Raw genomic sequence first — 21,874 nt, 5'->3', positions numbered from 1 at the left:
GACTCACACGGACAACTTAACTAAATTGCCGGCGCAAAGACAAACACACAGGTGGGTTTTTAGATTATTTACAATTCTTACTTCTCTATTTACACCAACCATGGCCCAGGACCTGTTATCTGTGGAAGGAAGGCACAAGAAAGTCAATAGTTTTGTGTCGGTGAGTGCACAGCAGCTTGAAGGTCAGACGTCTTCAGGACCTGTTCAAAAGGTCCCTCTTTTGTCACTGAACCTTCTTTTTCATTTTCAGTCTTCAGCTGCTGGAGGAAACTCACCCTAACACGGCAAGCCATGCGCCGTCCCACAGGCCATTTGAACTCGCTTTTATGCAAGAAGGAGGTAGCCGGGCTGCTCAATGCAGTCCCTGGCTCATTTGAATGGAGACACAACGATGCACAGGCTGCGCATTGCAGTCCTGTGATGAGACTGCCTGCAGGGCAGTTCTTGCAAACACACTGACGAGATGGATGGTCCTGGCACACATGGTTGAGATGGTGACACAGGGGCAATGCAACAAGGGCAGCAGGCATGGGGTCAAGACAAAAGCAGGCAAACAAGGCATGGCAAATGCGGACCAGAAGATTCAGCACAACAGGCCGGCATATGAAGCTGGCCGGCCTCTGGTCTGGTCCGTGAGGTCCTGGAGGGAGTGCGGTGGTGCCGGCCACTCCGAAAACAGGCTCGGACCTACCCAACTGTCTCCCCCCAACCTATCGCCTTTGCCTGTCTTTGTCCATACCCACTCCCTTAGTTTGCAACAACAAAATTTAGACTTCCCTTTTTTTTTCTTCTTTTTTTTACAATTGCTTGTCCCTAACCCCCTTACTGTCTTTGTCTGGATAACCTATCCTGTCCGTCTACTCCCAACCCCTAAGCTCCTTCCTGAGGGGAATAAGGGAGAGACGTGTCCTGCCTCGAGGCCCAACGAAGCCTCAGAACAACCTCCTCATAATTCAGCAATCTTTCCCAAGGTGGGTCCAGCGGCCTATGGAGAGCAAAGGGATGGATGGTGCGAAGGGGTACATTTCCTTTCTATCCTCACATTTATTAAACTTTAAACTATCCCCGGGGCTTTTCAAAACGCCTGTCACTTTAAACTATTTGTTCTAACAACCATGATTCCCGTTGCCTGTGTTGGTGTTCCTTATAAATTCGTGCCTGGCCCTCTAATTTTCTTCCGTGCCTTTGCACAATTTCGTGGCTGGGCAGCATGGCTCACTTGGCAGGGATTACCATCTGCCGGACTCTAACTACGGCACCCCCAGGCCCTGAGGCTACCTCCGAGCCTACCTGCTCCCAATGAACGCGGGGGGTGGGGGGGTGCCCTTCCTGGCATTGCCCCCATTCCATGCCCACGTGGCATTTTGGTGCTCCGAGACCCTTTCCGAGGATCGCCCGTGCCCATTACACTAACCCGGTCCCTTGGACCCATGGCCTACTCTCGCCGACTACTTTGGTAGCCGGGGTGCCCTCTACTCAATACTCACCTTTCCACAGCCACGCTCCCAGCTGGTCAATGGACTCCTACACCTTTCAAAAAGGTTTCAAGCCTTCTTCCCACACCAACAACAAAACGACCTCCTTTTGGTAAATTTGACCAACCCACTAACTAACATCACACTGACCCTGGGGTCCCTTGGGTGGGATTCACTCCTCCCCCCAATCATTCATTTGCACCATGCATTCCACATTCACTCCACTCACACTCGGGCCCGCTGTCCCACATTCACTCATCATACATTTTTCTCTTCTTTTTTTTCTTTTCAATTCACTCCACACTCTAACAACTACGTTCCTCTAACTAGCTCGTGCCCCTCGTCATCCTTTACTCTAATGCACGTTCCTTTTAACTCTATGTAGCTAATCCACATCCCCACTTCACGTTCCATGTCCGTCCGTGTCTCCCAAAATCCATTCCTAATTCCAAACTTAATTCCCTCTAACCGTTCCACAGGCCCCATGACTCATGAGGAACTGTTCCTGCCCCATGAGGCCGGTCTAACTAACACTAAACCCTTCCCACTAACTAATACTCCTTTGCCCGGGCACCGGGATGCTTACTACATCCGGTGGGGCCGTGTACTTGGAGCGAGGCCTTTTTTATTTTTATTTTTTGCACGCCAGGGCGGCGGTCTGAGACTCACTTGTTCCTCCCTTCTGTCGGACGATACCTGGGGCCTTGTCGTCGCCCCGCACATCGCAACGAGCGCTCGCCTTCGAGGGATTCCCCACGCGGGACAACGTGCGCTGTTTACCTGGCTTTCGTGCTGCGAGATCCCCGGTGACGTCACCCGCGCACCGAACCTGCGCGGTTTCCCGTGCAGGCCCGCCCGAGCGTTTCGTCCCGGGAACCTGCTCCGCGCATTCCACGGACAGAACACGCGGCATGCAGTCAAGATGGATATAGATGGGGACTCCAAAGAGGGAAGACTGGAAATTTGGAAGGAGGAGGGATTGGGTGGGTTAGCGAGGGAAGAAAAGGTCATAGTTTTGGATGGGAGACGATTTGAGATGGTGGAGGTAAGAATGAGTTTGAAGAGAACATGGAACTTGGTTCCACAGGAGGGGGAAAAAAAGGGGAACAAATGAGTGGAGGTGACCTGGGGGAGGGGGGTGGGTGGAAGCAGTGAAAGAACAGCGAGGGTGCAAGACCAAAAAGGAGGGGTAGAAGACAGAGAGACCACCGACCTGTCTGCAATGGCAAAGTGATAATCCCATAGACCGCATGATCGTGAGAGAGTCCAATGATCTTGAAGGCCTTGGTTTTCACAGCATCAAGCTGAGAAAGGTGTGAGGCAGGGGAGTCAGTCTGTGGGGCAGAGCAGTACTCCGTAAAGCTCAAAACAGATGAAAGCATTGGAGGGAGGAAGAAGAGAAGTTCAGGTGTGCCAGGGAAGGACTTTGTACACCGGAGGATGCCCAGTTGGTGGTTGGCTTTGGAGGCCAACTTTACAATGTGGTTGGCCAAGAATGATAATGGCTGATAGTGAGACCCAGGAGTTTGAATGACAGAACTTCCTCAAGACGATTGTCAAGAAAGTAGGTGGTGGTGGGTGCGGGTGTTGGTAGAGGGGAGGTTTGTCAGACGGTCCTTTCTGAGAGAGAAATAGTGAACGTGTGAGATTTGTCAGGATTGAAATTTGTTTGGAGAGTAAGGCAGGATGCCAGACTGTTTCAAAAGTACAACATGTGTCCAGAGAGACGGCCCTGATCTCATGTCTGACATCGAGGGCCTCCATGCGTTATTTATTGGGTAAGTATAAGCAGCATTCCATTCCTCATCCATCTCTTTACCCCTCTCCATTTGTGTCTACTTCCAGCCCCTCATGCATTATTTCTCTCTTACCCCTCCCACATTTTTCATCTTACTCCCCTCCATATGCCTCCCAAACTCTCATCTTATTCTTACCCATCCTCCTAGCTCTTATTCCTCTCCTTACCCCTCCTCCCCAAACAGAACCTTCCCTGCACCCACACACTTATTTCCTTCTGTGCTTTGGTAAAAATGAGAATATATTGTTATGAACTCGGGCTTCGCAACAGGGGAAGCACTTGGACTCTTCCTAAACTCCCGGCCCTGAGGTCACCAGCCACGGATAACTATGCAGTTCGGCCATTTCGCTCCATTCCATCCCATTCCCATTCCAACCATCACCACCAGCTCTCGCTGGTTCCAACCACCATCATCCCATTCCAACCACCACCAGCTCTCGCTTCAGAGGAATCATTTGAACTTGAAGCTAAAGATTGTGCACACCAAACTCACTTGAACTCGCAGAGGCAATCTCAGGACCAGAACTCGAGCAGAACTCTCATGGCTTGAACAGAACTGACTTGTCCCCCACAACCAACATCAATACTTAAGAACGTGGAGGGGGGTGGAGTTTGGAGGGGATCAGGCGTGAATCCAAGCCCTCTGTGGAACTGGTATCAGGGAGCATGGGACATGCGTTGCCCCTTTTCCTCTGTCCATGCGGTGTGCACATCATCCTCACCTCAAAGCCACTGCGCCGGACCTGCCTTCAGTCATCCTTCAACTAATCTATGTAGGTCAGCTCCTGACTTCACATGGGGCCGACGTGCAGGAAGTGTGCAGATGGCTTTGTGGATAGCAGTGAGATCCCCACTGTTAAAAGAACGTGAAGAAACGGCAAGAGCACACTTACACCTGGGTGCAAAAGGGCCGATTATGGGCCAAAGCCCAAAGGTGTCTGTGAGCGAGGCAAGATGATGGTTCCAGGGTGCAGGGGGGCGGTGGGTAGTGGTGAACTGAAGGAGGTTGATGTGGTTATGGAGTTAAAGCATCGTTGTTGAGTGAGGTGATGTGAATTGTGATGGCAGGCTGGAAGGGTGAGCTTGAATGGTGCTGTTTGAATGAAAATGAAGTCCGCTGTGTACGTGAAGCAGGCTTGGTGGGTTATCACTGGCAGTGTGGGAAAATTGTGGTTAAGAAAGCTATGGTGGTGGAGATGGCAGTTTGATTGTGGTGCACAGATTCAAATAGGTTTTGGTGCATGTATGCAAATTCGGCTGCTGGCAGTGTGTGCTCGGTCGTGTGGGGAGACATTTTTGTGCAGGGAAGAAAATGGGGAAGAAAGTGGGGGGGGGGTGGAGAGAGAGAACCTACCTAATCCCTAACAACAATGCATATTCCCATTGTAAACCATTTGAAACAAGGGATAATGAAATCACTAACTGGGGAACCACGACATGTTTTGTTATTGCCTTGGGGGGTCTCGGTTCTCAGAACCATGTGTGTGTATTGTTGTGGGGCCGGACGTCGGCCGCGAGCATGACCGCGAGATGGAGCTGCAGCGTCGGCTCGACTGATCGCCCGGAATTTAGGTCGTCACTCCGGAGAAGTCCGGAGTCGACGGGTCCTGACTGGACCGAAGATCGCCAACAGGTCACCCGCGTGGAATAGGGTGAATAGCCAAATTTATATATACCTAAGTATCCACGCAGGGAATCTACCAGGGAAATTCACCCTCGACGGAACTCGTATGAAACGAGCCGCTTAGCGCGCTCGTTCCGTGTGCGATCCGAGCGGTTTAATCTCCAAGAACCATCGGTCCAAATGTCCCCATGCGGCCGTAACAGCATTTACTAATTCTTGAACACGCAGCACGCTCAGCCAATGAAGGAATGGACACGAACGAGCTGAAACATTCAACAAATGGGTATATTTATTGAATAGTAATAGGGAAATGAAGGGAAGCACGCAAGAAGCAGAGCTAAACCGATTACACTGGTCAACAATTTTTTACTTTCTGAATGTTGTCTAGATTTCTACAAGTGAATTAGGGTATTCTGGCACTGCTGAATCAGGAAATGGCATCCGTTTCTCTCCATCAGGTCAGGTTTTTGTGCTAAGTTGATTTGAAAAAATCAGATCTTGTGACAAAATCAATTACATTTTTGTGGCATTATCAGCTGATTTTTGTCAACACATATCATCCTAAACATGTTTTTAAGAAAAAAAAATGTTTTGCCAACAACATTTATTGATTACATGATAGAAACATCGATTATTGTCATCTGAATGGTGGGCATTGATAAAGGTAAGTACAAGTAAATTGCATGTTGCGTCACCACTGTTCAAACTTCAGGGCTTGAACTTCCGTTTCTTCGAACTCCTGGAATGTTCAGCGGCAGGGAGGTCTCTCTTCAGATTCCAACAGTAGTCAGCCATCATGACTGCGTCCCAGCGACCCTGATACCTGGTCTCCATCTCCTTCATGTCCTGATGGAATCTCTCCCCCTGCTCGTCACTCATTGAACCCAGGTTCTCAGGAAACCGGTTCATATGTGAAAATAGGTAGTGCATCTTGATGCTCATGTTGCAGCCCAGGTTTCTGAAAGCAGTCAGCATGTTGTTGACAAGTTCTGCGTAGTTTCTGGCCTTATTGTTGCCAAGAAAGTTCTTCACTACCAAAACAAATGTCTTCCACGCTTCCAGTTCCACTTCGTTCATTGAGTTTTTGAACTCTGGATCTCTGATGAGCTGACGGATCTGAGAACCATCAAAGATGCCAGCTTTCAACTTCTCCATGGTCAATCCTGGAAAAGCCTGGCACAAGTAAGTGAAGCAGTCACCATCTTTGTCCAGAGCCTTGGTGAACTGCTTGATTAAGCCGAGCTTGATGTGCAGCGGTGGGAAGAGTATTCTGTCTCTGTCCACCAGAGGGTCGTTGATGACGTTCCTTTCTTTGCATGGCACCAATTCCTCCCGCACAGGCCAGTCCTTCTTCGTGTAATGCTGAGCACGGTCCCTACTATCCCACATGCACAGAAAACATGGGTACTTGGTGAAGCCAGACTGTTGTCCCAACAAAAAGTTCACCATCTTCAGGTCAACACAAATAAACCACTTATGCTGATCATAACCAATTTTCTCCAGCACGTACTTCACCGCTTCATACTTCTCCTTCAGTGTAGTCGAGTGAGCGATGGGTACAGAGGCAAACTGGTTGCCGTTGTGTAGCAGAACACATTTCAGTGATCGCTTGCTGCTGTCAATGAACAGTCTCCAATCTTTGGGTTCGTACTGTGGCACTCCAAGCTTGAGCAGAAGCTGCGCAATATCAGCACAGTACACCAAGTCCTTCTCTTCAGAGAAAAAACGGAGGTACTCTTGATGCCTGTTGCGGAAGAAGCTGATGCGAGCACTGTCAGAGAGGAGGTTTTTTTCCTTCAATCTGGATGCCAACAGTTCGGCAGAGTCCTTTGACAAGCTGAGGTCGCGAACTAGATCATTCAACTCCTTTTGGGAAAATGGATGTGGAGCATCATCTTCAAGAACCACTTCTTCTTCTTCATGTCCTTCAACACTGGAGGCATCTTCGTCACTAATGTCAGGAAGTTCGCCAAAGATAGGCACTGGAATTGCATCACAATTTATGCTTTGCCTCACCAATTTTTGGAAGATTTTGAGGTTTTATGACTTCAAACTGATCCCTTTTCGACATAATCACCCAGAACTATCGTACCTGAATACTTCTTGTCATTAAAATAATTATTTCCAATCAAAACAATTATTTGACATGACATTTTACCCCCACCAACTTCTTCTAAAATGCTCCACACATGCGTACATGTGAACAAAAATGTAAAAAACGACATGTGGCCATATCTCAAAAACTTGACCTGATTGAACAAAACTAATGTGAGTTTTGGATTCAGCGCATCAGATTCGTCCTAAATCAGCTTAAAAAATGCAGACAACAAACTTGTTGTTGACCAGTGTTATTATTAAGCACGTAAATACAGGCAAAAACACTGAAACATTTCACTATTTATCAGACGGGCCCATGGACACACACATGCACACACACCCAAAGAATTGGACCAATGGTCTTTATTAGGACCTTCAACTCGGTGGGACAGGCGGGCTGAAGACCAGGGTCTAACTTGGACCTGTCCGCCTCATGTGGTCTTCAAGTCCGGCGGGAGGAGAGACGAACCCGGCCTCCTTGACTCCGCTCGGCACCCATCCTGGCCACCAAACCTAGACTCCGTTTCCTCCAGAGACGACACGCAACCCTTCCGGCTCCGGCGGCGGATGGTCTTTCTCAAGCTCAATCTTCAGGAGGAGAAGGAGGAGGAAGAAGACGCTCAAGATGACCACGACAAGACCAGCCCAGACCTCTGTCTGCGAGGATCCTCTGTTCCTTCTTTTACACTCTCTGGCGCCGCGCGACCCCTCCCCCACTCGTATCGGTGGGTGGGGGCTTTGACCTTTCCCTCATTAAGCGTGCGGAGAATCCCGGGGTTGTTCCCTTCTATGCAGCACTGCCGCAACGCAATGGTCATTTCTGTTGTCGTACCCTTCCCACTCGGTCCGCGGAGAATCTCGGGGCTGTTCTCTCTTCTGCAGCATTGCCGCAACGCAACGGGTCGTTGTTGCTGTCGTTGCGGAAGATCAGGTTTTCCAATAAAGGGAAATCCTAACTATAAAAATAAATCACAGCCCATGGACATTTGTTTACCCATTCGACAAGGGAAAGGAAGCTATCTATAAAACACATACTTACCGATATAACTAATCTATAGGACCTGAATGTTGTGTGTGATAGGTTTCCAAATTCGCAACAGTATATCTACACTAATAAATGTCAGTGTGTGTGTGTGTGTGTGTGTGTGTGTGTGTGTGTGTGTGTGTGTGTGTGTGTGTGTGTGTGTGTGTGTGTGTGTGTGTGTGTGTGTGTGTGTGTGTGTGTGTGTGTGTGTGCGTGTGTGTGTTCGGTCATTAAGCATAACATATAACACATTGCCTTTGCAAACCCCACCTGCACCCCTCATCTTTTTTTTTTCCTCTCTTCTCTCTTCTCAGTATATAATATACGGTATCAACATCAATAGAGCACTATATGTCTTTTTTCGGTCTATAATTATATGTTTTAGTATTACTCCGTTTCACAACTTTTGCTGACAAGACGCAATGAACATTATTTTTTTTTCAAGGCCTGAAAACTTCAATGTCATCAACTAAGAAGTGTCTCTTCAATAGGTATGGTGAGGCTGGTTTCCTTCCTTCATGCGCAGTGTATTTTAATGAAACAAAAAAAAATCAAATACAGTATCAACAATCAATTTATATCAAGTTTAAACTGCGTGAGGTGCATCGAGTTTATGCGGATGTTACAATACATTCAAACGACGCAAAACAAAGAGTATAATTATTATTATTATTTTTTACCAGTAAATCTTTACAATCATATCTGGATAAAATATTTCGTTTCAATCACCGTGGAGGTTTTGAGATTATTTTACGATGCATTCAACTTTAAAAATGGGCAGACATTGAGTACTCCACTGTATTTTTTTTCCACACTTTACGCCACATGTTTGCGACAAATCCGTTCACTTTACGGCAGTTTGCTCATTTACAGCAGCGGCTCAATCGACGGCGGGATATAGTTATTGCTGCGTGAAAACAATGGTACTGTACACGGCTGGTATTAAACTTGTTTTTCTTTCTGTAGTAAACTGGTACATTCGTTTCATTTCGAGTTGTGTCATCCAGTCGAGACCGTGAGGCATTAAGGTGATCGAATCTTGTATCAAGGGACTAAATTGGTCCACCAGCTGATGGAGACTCTGGTCGGCAGAGGTCGCCTGAGTTGATGGCACAACAACACTTTTGAATCGTTCTCAATGTTTTGGATGTTGCTGTGTTGTGACCTGTCAATGGGTGGGGAACGGGTGGTTGTTACAATGACCTTTTTTTATCGGTCTGGTTTTAAAAGCGTCAGTGAAACCTCCTCCAGGATTCCCATCAAGTTAAAATGATGATTTGTTGGGAAGAGCTGTTCACGTCTGTTTAAAATGTGAGGTTCAGGGTGGTGGGGTCACTAGAGGATACCAACCAAGTGATATTCTGAAATGGCCATCAAAGAATAGTCAGTAAACAGAACCCTATTCTGGTGGTGGTGGTCGTATGGCAGCTTAGCTGCCGGGGTAGCTATCATTTCTTGAAGCGCGACTGTGTCGCTGATGCAGTGCCCCACTACCAGTACACACACACACACACACACACACACACACACACACACACACACACACACACACACACACACACACACACTGGAACTGGTACTCATTTCACCAACCTCGGAAGGATGACAGGCTGAGTGAACCTCCTGGTGTATTAATTCAGCGGCCGACGGGGCTTGCACTCAGGACCCTAGGATCCCAAGCCACCACCCGGACCACTGAACCAACACCAGGGTCACCCTATTCTGATAGATCTTATCCCCAGGGATCCAACCAAGAATGTTTTTTGTTTTTTTAATGTATATTTTTTTCAAACTGGTGATGTAATTAGGTGTGCACAATGTTATTTTAGCCTGCTATTGATAGTTATACCCACTCCGTGCTCATAAGGACGACATGAGTTGTTTTTATGATTTTTGAAAATTGCTGAAATGATTCCATCCTTTCTTTCAGGCGGCAACCGTGGCAGCAATTGGTCTTTCTGTAGCTGCTGCAGCCTTTGCAGGTTTGTTTTGATACATCTTTGCTTTTCTCCACTGCTACATCCTTGGTGTTGTTGCCTCCACCACTGAAGGTGGACGGAGGTTGTGTTTTCACTCCTGTTTGTCTGTGTGTCGTTTGTCAGCAGGATATCTCAAAAAGTTGTGGGCGGATTCGGACGAAATTTGGTGAACAGGTTGGGTATGCGGCAAATATTTTGGTGAAGATCCTCGAGTCTTGCGGGGGGGTAAACACGGCACAAAGAGCCCCCGTCTTGTGGGGGGGGCGTCTGGTTCCCGCTGAGAAGGGAGGCTGCCATTTTGCTCTCCCTCAGCAAGGGTCACGATCTTTGTCTCTTGTCCTTTCCTCTGTCTTACTCTCTGTGGTATGAAAGCATAAGGTAAGGCAATAAACTGACAAAATTATTGTGGGCGTGAGCAGTTATAGTTGTCTGAATTTCTGAAATATGTTTTTCTTTCTCTCTTGCTCGCTTTCTATCTTTCTCTTTTTTGTTCTTCCATTCCCCACCTACCATCATTAAACACACGACCGTTGGGAGTTTGGTGCCAACCTTGCTCGGAGGCCTTAAATATACAGGCAATTGGTCTTGGGTTAAATCGTTCGGCCAATATTATTCGACGGACAACCAACTGCAGCGATAGATCCTCGTTAGAGTTTTCCCTTTGCCGAAAACCAAAGTAAAGAATGGCCTTTCCTGGCTTATGACGTATAGTCTATTTTGACGGTCCTTCACTAATTTGGGGATCGTGTGGGTAGCAGATTTGACGATATGGCTACCTGTTTTGATTAAATTACACATCTGGCTTTCTCAGTGTTGCACTCTTGCAGAAAGTGATCGAAGCTTAATCATCATGACCAGCCAAAGTTTTTCTTCAGAGAGAATTAGAAGGATAACGGAGATAGGAACAGCCTAGGCACATTCATGGAGATTCTCAAAGCGATTTTTGGACCCAAACCCAGAGTTTGTCTGAGTTTCTCTCTCCATCTACATTGACTTTGTTAAAAGCTAAAAGTTAAGATCAGTGTTCGAGGTGGTGTTTGAGTACATGAAGGCAATTATAGATAACGTTAAGGACGAGAGCAACGTGGTCATTAGCAACGAACCTGTCTGGGCTCTTTGAACAGGGAAAATGACAATCCCAGAACATTTCAAGAGGGCCAGAGAAGGATTCGTCAGGTTGGTTGATGAACCAATACCTTGGTCCGTCAGGATTTGGATCAGGACACTGATTAGAGTCTGGCGATCGTAACAATATTTAATTTTGTTTCACAATACGTACTATGAAATTTAGCAAACGTTAAAAGTTTTGGTTTTAAATTTTTCTTTTGGATTTAATTTGTTTCAAAAAATAATCGATGAAGCCAAAGGAAAATGATGATGTATGTTGACTTGTATTTAAATGCCCACATTGCAAAACGGTGATTTACAGCAAAACTATAGATGATTATATATTTTCAATTGTAGCATGTTGTTCAGCTTTTCCTGTCTCTTTGTCTTTATTTACATGTTCCTTGCCACCACATTCCAGTTGGTTCCCATATCCTGTCTGTATATCCCAATTTATGCTGCCTTATGTTTGTTCCTCCTCGTTTCACTGTCCTCCATTGTATCCCAGCTCTTTGCTCCATGTGTCAGATTTCGCTGTGTCAGGTTTCCTGTCATTCAGCTCTTCCATGAGTCGCATACTTGTTTGTGTGATACGATATGATATGATGTGCAACTATCATCGCTTAGCTATGAGGAGTCGTGAACTCTTGTGCCACACTCGCATATGCTACAATGTTATTCCGCAGCCTTGTGCTGCATATGAATGAAAAAGGATACAGGCAAGAGGTATAAAATACCCAGATTAGCATCCCTACCAAAGGATGGTGTTGCTGAGTTTTTTTTTTTTAAAGTTTTTTTTGGTATACATAGTCTAGGCTTATGGAAGAGCTAGTGCTAGTGCACTAAACGTATCATGACGCAACAGGACAAAAGGAACAGTAGGGAGGGGTTGGGGGGAAGCACAACAGCAGAGTTGAAGGCCAAAATAGAGGCTTACTTGGACAAGCAATGGGTGTGGTGTAAACAGCCTCAACAGCAGTAAGCCTGGATTTAGGTAGTTATGGTGGACTGTGTGGGCCCTGCAGAAACCTGGGGGGCGGGGGTGGGGAGGGGGAAAAACACAGAAAGAGCAGAGGATGCAAAACCAGAAAGTAGGCGGTAGAAGACATATAGACCACCAACCTGTCAGCGATGGTGAAGTGATAGGCCCATAGACTCAGCTTCATTGCAGGAGGTTCCAATAATCTTGAAGACCTTGCTTTCCATGGCATCAAGCCGAGTAAGATGTGAGGCAGGGGAGAGTACTTTGGTGCCAACCTCGTTAGGAGGCCTTAAATCTACAGGCAATTGGTCTTGGGTTCAATCGTTTGGCCCATATTATTTGACGGACAACAAGCTGCAGCGACAGATGGGGATGGATAGGAGTTCAGGTGTTCCAAGGAAGGGCTTTGTATGACAGAGAATGCCCAGTCGACGGCTGGATTTGGAGGCCAACTTTGAAATGTGGTTTGCCCAAGAATGATCGTGCCTGATAATGAGACCCAGGAGTTTGAACGACTGAACTTCCTCAAGAGGATTGTTAAGAAAGTTGATGGGAGGTGTTTGCCAGACTGTCTGTTTAGAGAGAGATGGTGATGGTGTGAGATTTGTCAGGATTGAAAGACATATTCCAAGTGTTTGACCAGCTTGTGATTTTGTCTAGGTCTGAAGTGGGAAGAGGCTTTTACGAAGAGGATGAGGGATTCATGGCAGAGAGTGGAGTCATGAGCAAATGGATGAAGTGGATTTTTCAGAGTGAGAGAGATCATTGATGAAGAACAGGAATAGGACTGGGCCCAGAACACTGCAGTGGGGCACTCCAGTCATGACAGGGAGAGGAGGTGAAAGTATTCTGTTGAGAATAGAGAACCACACGTTGGCTGTGAGAGTAGAGGAAGTCAGTAAGCCATGTGTGCAGGTAGCCTTGGATGCTATAGGCAGACAGTTTGGAGAGCAAGGCAGGATGCCAGACTGTATCACAGACACGAGATATGTCCAGAGAGATGGCCCTGATCTCTTGTTTGATATTGAGGGCCTCCATCCATTGTTGGGTGAGTAGTAGCAGCATGTCCAAGGTGTAGTGATCTGGTCTTAAGCTAAATTGGTGATCTAAGATGAGGTTATTGGAGAAAAGGACGGATTTCATATCAACTGCGATGATTGACTCCACGACCTTGCTAATGATTGGAAGTAAGCTGATAAGTCTGTCATTAAGGGAATCATCTGTTTTTGTACCCTTTTTATGTAATGCAGTATTTGTAGATGCTGTATTTGGTGTGACAAGAAAACTGCCGTGATTTCAAAGCTGGTATTTGTGAAACGGTCATTTTGAGTGTGCACACGTGATTCCTTGCAGGGCGATGTGTGTTGCAAGCATTCAGGTCGGTGGAGCCTGCCATGAAGCAGACGCTCCGCTCATTTCCAAAGTCGGTGAGTTTTATATTTCCGGAAGGTTCGAACTGTGTGTACATCACTCGTGGCACCAGAATACTTGCAGTTCAGTGATTGCCCAGGTTGTAAGCATGCAGCGAACAGCAATTTTGGGAGATACAAGTCACAAAATGTTTTGAATGGCTTGTAAAATGCAAAGTCAGGACATTTGTACATTCAGAATGCATTGAAGGAGCTCCTTGACCTGATTTTCAAACCTTTTATCTGTTTGGTCTACGTGAATAAACTGATTCAAAAGTAATTGTTTGACATAAATCTGACCCATTTTATTGTGAGGTCATGTTGAAAAGAAATGCTTTCGATTATTTTTCTCCATAACGGGTAAGGATATTCGAATGAAACAAAATGCAGTCTGCACATGAGTTCCCCCCACCACTGAGTGCGAAGTTTCATGATTTTGACACAATGTCTCAGTTCTACGTTTGTAAAGATGGCAGGTGACAGCGCAACAGTCATTGCTGGGAAGCATGAAGCACTGGAGATGATAGTTGGGATGACTAACTGGAGAAGAGAGCTGGGTACGTCCTTAAGATCCTGAGAGTAGGAGACTGTCAATGGAGTACTGCCACAGAGGATCATCAGCCTGAACTTGACTCCAAACACCTTGGAGAACAATTTTCTTCCAACATAATGTCAAGGCTGCTGTGAAGCACTGGTTAAAAGTCAACAGGATGTTCTATTGTGACGGCATCACAAAACTCCTTAACGTTGGCAGAAATGTATGGACCACATTGATGATTATGTGAAAAAGAATAGGAGGCATTGCTTTTCAACAAGCCTTCCCACAAGGTCTCTGTTGTAACTGTGCACCATGCTCGATGCGGAGAAACTGTCCTGCCGAAGCCAATTATTGGCTTCGTGTGTTACAATCATGGACAGGTTGCTACTCCGACGCAGGATACTTGGCCTGAGTGTGCATTTGTTTGCAATTTGTTCATGGTGCCAGTGACTACTTTTCACGAAGGACACTGTGGCAGATGGGAAGCCAGTTTAAAATCAGTCTGTGTGTCTCTCTGTCTCTGTCTCTGTCTCTGTCTCTGTCTCTGTCTCTGTCTCTGTCTCTGTCTCTGTCTCTGTCTCTGTCTCTGTCTCTGTCTGTCTCTGTCTGTCTCTGTCTGTCTCTGTCTCTGTCTCTGTCTCTGTCTCTGTCTCTGTCTCTGTCTCTGTCTCTGTCTCTGTCTCTGTCTCTGTCTCTGTCTCTGTCTCTGTCTCTGTCTCTGTCTCTGTCTCTGTCTCTGTCTCTGTCTCTCTCTCTCTCTCTCTCTCTCTCTCTCTCTCTCTCCATCATTGGCTGGTGGCGTGGCAGTTCCGCTGATGCAATGCCCTATTTTGGTTAGCATAGGAATTTGTAATTTGTTCAGGGTACCAGCGAATGTTCGCCGACTTTGCGAAGGACACCGTTGGATCTTTAACGTCCACCAATGAATACTGGCAGACGGGATTCCTGTTTAACATCCATCGGAGGGATGGCACATACATTGATGAATCGCCTTGCCTGTGAAACACCAGGATGATAGTTCATAGCTGAGTCAGGATTTGAAACCAGGCTGGACAGCTTGGAGGTGAGTGTGCAGACCTCTTGACCATCCTGTCAGCCCTCCATCCGATTTACGGCGGACACATTGATGCCTCACCTTGCATGTTATTTTTTGGCTGGCTCGGGATCCCAACCCAGGCTGGACAGCTTAGAGGTGAGTATGCCTATTGTAAAGTAACTTTTATTCTAGTCTGGAGTCCCAAAATTGATCTTTAAAGTATAAACAATGAGACCTTAGTCTTAAGAGAAGGATTATATCAGTGGTGATCACAAGTGTTATAATAATTAGTGAACTCTAGTTATGTTTGTTTATACTCGAGAAGTCGTTCTCCATATTTATTTAAATAAATAAATAAAACAATCAAGAGGGGGGCAGCAGCTTGCTGTGGGTCAAGTGCTGAGAACAAGCATTTTGGATGGAAGCCTTCATACTTATTACATCACCATATCCTCAATTAGATTAAATACATTCTTGATTTATATTTTTAGGTGATATGCTTAGAGACCACAACTTGCGTTCTTCATTCTTGCATTAAACGTTCTCCTGTGCAGTTTACCGTTGTCGTCGGTCCCAGTTCATGGTTGGATTGAACATGTAAGTAAAGATGAGAGCCTGAAGTGAAACAATCCATTAGTTTCCAACTGCTGACACTGATGACGGCCACCAGAGCTGTGTAGCCGTGTTTTCACACCAAAAGATTGCTTTCAAAATTTTATTTATTTATGTACAGGTGCACATGTGGAATTATTGAATCATCGTCCACTCTTCAATACTCTCATCATATTTAATTACCTCTGCCACCAAAGTTGGATGAAGGTTATGTTTTCACCCCTGTCTGTTTTGTCTGTTAGTTTGGCTGTCTGTGAGCAAGATATCTCAAAAAGTTGTGAATGGATTTTGTTGAAATATGGTGGATGGGTTGGGTGTATGACGAGGACAAATTGATACTATTTTGATGAAGCTCTGGATCCAGATCTGGATACGACAATTTTTTTTCAGTGATTCTATACCATTCAGAGATAGGGCCAAAAACGATATATAGCATGATGTCTCAAAAGTTGTGGACGGATTCGGACAAAACCTGGTGTGTACAGGTTGGGTGTGTACAGGTTGGGTGTGTGACAATTTATTCAATGTTGGTGAAGAGCTAAATCTGAATCAGAATCTGAGTTTTTAAATTTTGCAAGTGATTCATCACCATTTTGAGATAAAGCTAAAACTACATATATATATATATATATATATATATATATATATATATATATATATATATATATATATATATATATATATATATATATATATAGACGTTGTAGACGAGTTGTGACAAAACTAAGCAGATGAGTTGGTTAGGTGACATGAACGACTTGATTAGATTTTGGTTGAGGTATCAGTGGGGATACAAAGCGTAAACTGTTCAACCTTGCGGAAGTTTGCGCTCTACTGAGCGCCGTTCTAGTTATCGTGAAACTGTTTTCTTCTTCTTGTTTGCATCTACACCTGAAATTTCATTGGATTGCATGATGTGCATTTTTGCTTAATCCAAATGATGGAATGCAAGACGATGTAACTGTATTCTTTTTCTGGAAAACTCTGGTTATCTTCTAAAAGTTTTGATCCTTTGACCTTTTGCACTTCAGGCTTTTAGCAGCTATTACCGTGGAGGCTTTGAAGTCAAAATGACCAAGAGAGAAGCAGCTTTGATTTTGGGAATCAGGTATCGGAAGTGCAAGAACGTCGGCTGTCCAGCTAGCTAGTTGGATGGTTGGTTGTTTGTTTGTGAAGCTAATTCTGCATTCTGTTTTTTCAACCTTATTTTGTGGCACAAGACTAAAACTCGAATTACCATGATATATTTAGGTAATAATAATAATAATATCTGTATTATTATTGTTCTGTTATTATTATTGTTGTTATTATTATTATTATTATAGGAAAAACAAAGCACAGATAATTCTGGTTGCTGCCTCCATCATTGGAGTCCAACCAAGGATCTCTTTGACTCGAACAACAATGTTTAACATGTCATTTGACACCATCGTCAAGCTTGCCGTAACCAAACAGAGTGGATGTGTGGGTGTGTAAGGTGCAGCCTGTTCACAATTGTTAAAATCTGTATGACATAATGCCTTTGTACTTCCTCTTGACCAGATTAACACCTGCCTGGAATGGATTTGACTGTGTTGGGTAAAAAGAATGTAACATCATTGGTTCATATTGCTTTTGCAAACAAGCCATGTATACCTTACATACTCGGACTCGTCCTACTATATAAAAATAACGTAATTCTCTCTGTGTGTATGTGTGACATTTAGAGAAAGATTCCAATAGAAAATGGCAGTGCCAATCACCACCAAATTTTGCATAAGTGTTGGTGGTACCCAGGGTTAGGTCATGGGTACAAAATGCCCCCCACCTTCCGATGAGGGTGGGAAGACTACTTGCTATTTTCGTCTGTACCAGTGGCAAAGTGAAAGTGGTTAAACCACTGATCCTTGACAGAGGGAGGGGGGTATTGACACCATGTTTCATTCCCGGAGGGAGCTGGTATTACTAGTTCTCTTAAATATAGAAACGAAGGACATGTCTGAACAGGCTTATTTGACTTGTCCAACCTGCCATTTCATTATTGTCATGACTCGCCAGTCAAATTCTCAATTCTCATCATCTTGTCTTGTACTTAATTATGGTGTGTAATATGTATAATATATGGCTTACAGGATGGCCTAGAGGTACACACAACAACCTGTAACTTGTCTAGCCTGGGTTTGAATCCCGAACCAGCTATAAACTGTCATCCCGACCCAGTTTCACAGGAATCCCGACCCAACCCAACCCAGTTTCACAGGAAGGGTGATTCATCAATGTGTACGCTGTCCCTCGGATGGACATTAAATGGGGGTACTGTCTGCCAGCATTAGTTGGTGGACGTTAAACAGTGTCCTTCACTAAGGGTAGGGGAGCTATTGCCGACACCCTGAACAGATTACAATTTCCTGCTGGGAAGACAATGGCAAACCATCCAGTAATAACCCTTGCCAAAAAATGCTTCATCAGTACCGGCGCTCTGCAACAAAGCATGGTGCATCAGAATCAGAGAATGTGTATATTCCAAGCTGCAGTGAGGTAACTCTGTCAGTGTGTTGTCTTAGTTTGACCTGCCATTCCCCTTCTTCCAACCCTCCCTTTCCTGAATTTCCCTTCTTGTCTAGTCCAACGGCAAACCGTGCGAAGATACGTGAAACGCATCGCCGCATCATGGTGCTCAATCACCCAGACAAAGGTTGCAAACTTTAGTCTGCCTTTCATTTCTTTATCACATTGTTATTGTTTTTCTTTATCTTCCCACATTCACCCCTACTTCCTCTCCACCCCCGGCCCCAGCCAACCTCGTGTTTCTATTTCATTGTCCATGTTTGACTTGGTTAAAGCTATGAAACGAGCAAGCTTATACTGTTTGTTTGAAATTTATCGTCGTAAATAAATGGTTACCTTGTTTACTTTATGTTTTTCAGGTGGATCTCCGTATCTGGCAGCAAAAATAAACGAGGCGAAAGACTTCATGGAGGGCCAGGGTAAAAAATGATAGAAACTCGAATACCCTGTGCCGGTGGCCTCCACATGCTCGTATTGCAAACTCTGCCTGATCTACCACTTGCTGCCATGATAGTTCCCCCAATCCATTGGTTTCTCCAGCTGATGGGGTTTTATAGTTGAATTTGCACCTTTTTTTTTCAGTCTTATAATTTGGGCTCGTCAGATACAAATGCTGCTTCCTTCTTCTTGGAATTCATTATTTTGTTCTTGTTTGCTCTTTCCCAAAGTGCATTTCTTTCTGCTCTTTTCATCCACCTTGGGTACCACACCTCTGACTTCCTCATTCATATCCCATCCCCCATCCCATATTAGCTCAAAACTCCCCCTGTCCTTTTTTGACCTCTCTTTCTGCTTACCTTTACTCCTCCTTGTTCTGACTCTTTACTTCCTTTTTCGATTCCCATTGTGTTGCATCATCGTCCTCTTTCCCCCCCCCCCCCCCCACCCACTCCACCCACTCTCTCAGCCTTCCCCACTTTCTTCTGTTTTTGCTCCTCTCACTCTGCCCTTCCAAGTTTGCTTAACAACAATTGCCAATTACCTTTATTTTTCTGCTGTGTATTCATATCATTATTTACCGTTTTGGCACTTTTGTTTTTCGACATATCACGAATGACAACCACAGCATCATTCACATACCCAGTTCAAATTTTAACAATCGGTGCTGTTCATTCTGCCTTGGATTGTCCATTTTGACGTTAAGGAAATTGATTTAATGCCACAGTGGTTTAATGAAGGATCACTGTTGGAATCCTGAAACTGTGCAAGTGGTGAACGTTTGATGTTGGCACGCATTAGGTTGGCCATTGCGATCAGGTTATCATTGGTAGCTGGAATGAAGGAATGCACTTCACTGATTGGGTGAAGAGGTGAGGAGGTGCAGTAACTGAGCAAGAATCTGACGTGTTTTGTTCACGTTGGGTCCACCTGCCTTTTAAAAGCTTTTCCACCCGTTGTGAGTGACAGACTCAAAGACCGAGAGAACGAAGCACAAGGTGGAGAGGCATTCATAAAAAAAACTTGTTCTACACTCTCTCACATAATTAATTTTGCATTCACTTTTCACCGCTCGTTTAACGCTCCTGTCATTACGTGAAGGCTTTGAATGTGAACGGACCCGAGGGATGTCTGCCGATCATGATTGATAAGTACAGATGAATGTACTCGAGAGATGGGAGTTTAGCAATTTGCAATGTCTCATGAGATTCCCATAAAGATGTTTTGCTTTTCTTTTCTTTTTTTTTTGGGGGGGGGGGAGGGGATGGGGAATTAAAATACAATTATTTTATTTATTTATTTTTGAACACAGAGAAAATGGTATTCCTAATGTGAGAGTCCAACACTTCAATTGTTTGTTTGAATAAAGATTTTAAAACCAATTTTCGTTTTCTTTCAACTATCCTTGTAAATAATCACACCCCCCCCCCCGCCTTCCCCATTCTCAGTACAATGTTTAATTTTCTTTGCTTACAAGTTGCAAACTAATTGGTCAATAATTATATAACACGAAAAAGAGCGATCAGTGATTGCAGACCCTCGCCAGGACTTCTTTTGTGTGGTGTTTGTGTACTGGTGTGTTACTTAATAAGAGACATAATTAGAACTGCCATTTTATAACTGTGGGCAGTGATGACCGGGTACCAAGACGTCCCGTTTTGATTGGACACCTGACCCTGACCCATAACGTTTTAAAAATTATTATTCATTGTTTAATTGAATTTAGAATGGGATTAAAGTAAATTAAATTCAAATCAAATGGAAGACCAAACATTATAGGGCCACCCTACTCACCATTCTTTTGCGGTGTGCAGTATCAAGTTTCGTTCAAATCAGGCAACGAAAAAATCAATTCCCGATTCAGTCAAGTACTCTTCGGGAGAATTTGATCAATGCAAACAACCTCAGCAGTATAGTTCGCTGGAGCTATCTCTCTTTTTTTTTTCTTTCTTGAAATGATGTTTTTTCATCAACCGCTGTCACAACGGGAACCCAATGGGTTCACGGGTCGTCTAGTTATTCCTTAAACTTGGATACCCAAGGGTTGGGGTACATTTGTGTGAAGTTTCCCTTTGTTCTGTCCAGCCGTTCTGGAGAAGAAGATTTTTAAAATAGTTTTTAGGGTAAATCCAATATGGCTGCCAAACCATGTGACCTGTGATGTCATGTGTGTGAACCTTTTGTTTCTCATGGATAGGCGGTCATACGTGTAAAGTTTCACCTCAATCTATTAAGCCACTTCAGAAAAGGAGATTTTTGAAGGTTTAAAAAAAAGACAATATGGCTGCTGAATCACGTGATCGATGATGTCATCAAATATTTCTTTTCTGTGAATATTTTATCTCCAGATGACCCTCAGAAATGTTCATACTGATCAGATGTGTTCTATATCTGCAATTATGACGTCATAACGAAGGCACCTACGACATCATTAAAAAAATCACACTTATTCCCCATGAGGAGTACTTTCCGTGTGCCAAGCTCCAATTTTTTGCTTGGTGCAGTTTTAGAGATACAGAGGTCCACAATTTTTCCAAAATGGCTGCCACACCACGTGACCTATGAGGTCATAATTATGATTAAAATTCGACATGGGTAGTCACACCGATATTGAAAATTTCGTCTCAATCCAACAAGGCAGTTGCGGAGAAAAACACGAAAGTTCAGTGCGGATAAACGGACCCAAACACAATGCCCTCTCCTTCGGTGAGGGTAACAATAGAGTTCATAGAACATGTTACTCGATGCAGTGTTCAGGTATATACAGTACAGTACTTCAATTTGAATAAAATGATTTTAAAGATTGTTTAAAAAAAAATCCAGAAGTTTAGCATTATTGAGGCAGTCTTATACACCACATTGTTCACCATGAGAAGCACCCACTCCCTCAAAGAGTGGCGAGTTGGGTTCTGGTATGATTCAAATGTGTCATTCAAAACATCTCACTGCACTGGAAAATGTTAGGACAGGAATACTGCACTGTAAAGGGTGTGGATTTGTAATACCCTCTCCAACCTGGAGTGGTGCTACATGGTACACATTTACCTCGACAATTTACACCTGCCTCCCACCACCTGTACTCACCCACGACCACCGGCAAGGATAAAAAACACCCGTGCGCACTAAGTGGGTTCATGCTGATCATATGGGGCAAGTCTGAATGTAATCAGCCCATAACCGGAGGAATATCAGTGCAGCAAACACACAC

At 44.6% G+C, this 21,874-nt stretch overlaps 1 protein-coding gene across 1 annotated transcript in view; it reads left to right on the top strand.

Moving 5' to 3' along the window:
• The window catches only part of DNAJC19 (DnaJ heat shock protein family (Hsp40) member C19), a 94,283-nt gene extending 74,235 nt beyond the window's left edge, over positions 1 to 20,048 (top strand). Inside the window, exons 2-6 of the mRNA XM_085854408.1 lie at positions 9,949 to 10,000; positions 13,440 to 13,513; positions 16,713 to 16,789; positions 18,285 to 18,355; positions 18,588 to 20,048. Coding sequence (XP_085710534.1) covers positions 9,949 to 10,000; positions 13,440 to 13,513; positions 16,713 to 16,789; positions 18,285 to 18,355; positions 18,588 to 18,658 — 345 coding nt within the window. The 3' untranslated portion in view covers positions 18,659 to 20,048. The remainder of the gene's footprint in view (positions 1 to 9,948; positions 10,001 to 13,439; positions 13,514 to 16,712; positions 16,790 to 18,284; positions 18,356 to 18,587) is intronic.
• Positions 20,049 to 21,874: the final 1,826 nt, after the last annotated feature.

This window comes from Eptatretus burgeri, chromosome 14 (assembly GCF_056783735.1).
Source record: "Eptatretus burgeri isolate ZD-2024b chromosome 14, Ebu_testis_v1, whole genome shotgun sequence".
Lineage (NCBI taxonomy): Eukaryota > Metazoa > Chordata > Myxini > Myxiniformes > Myxinidae > Eptatretus > Eptatretus burgeri.
This window is presented reverse-complemented; position numbering and strand designations above follow the sequence as displayed.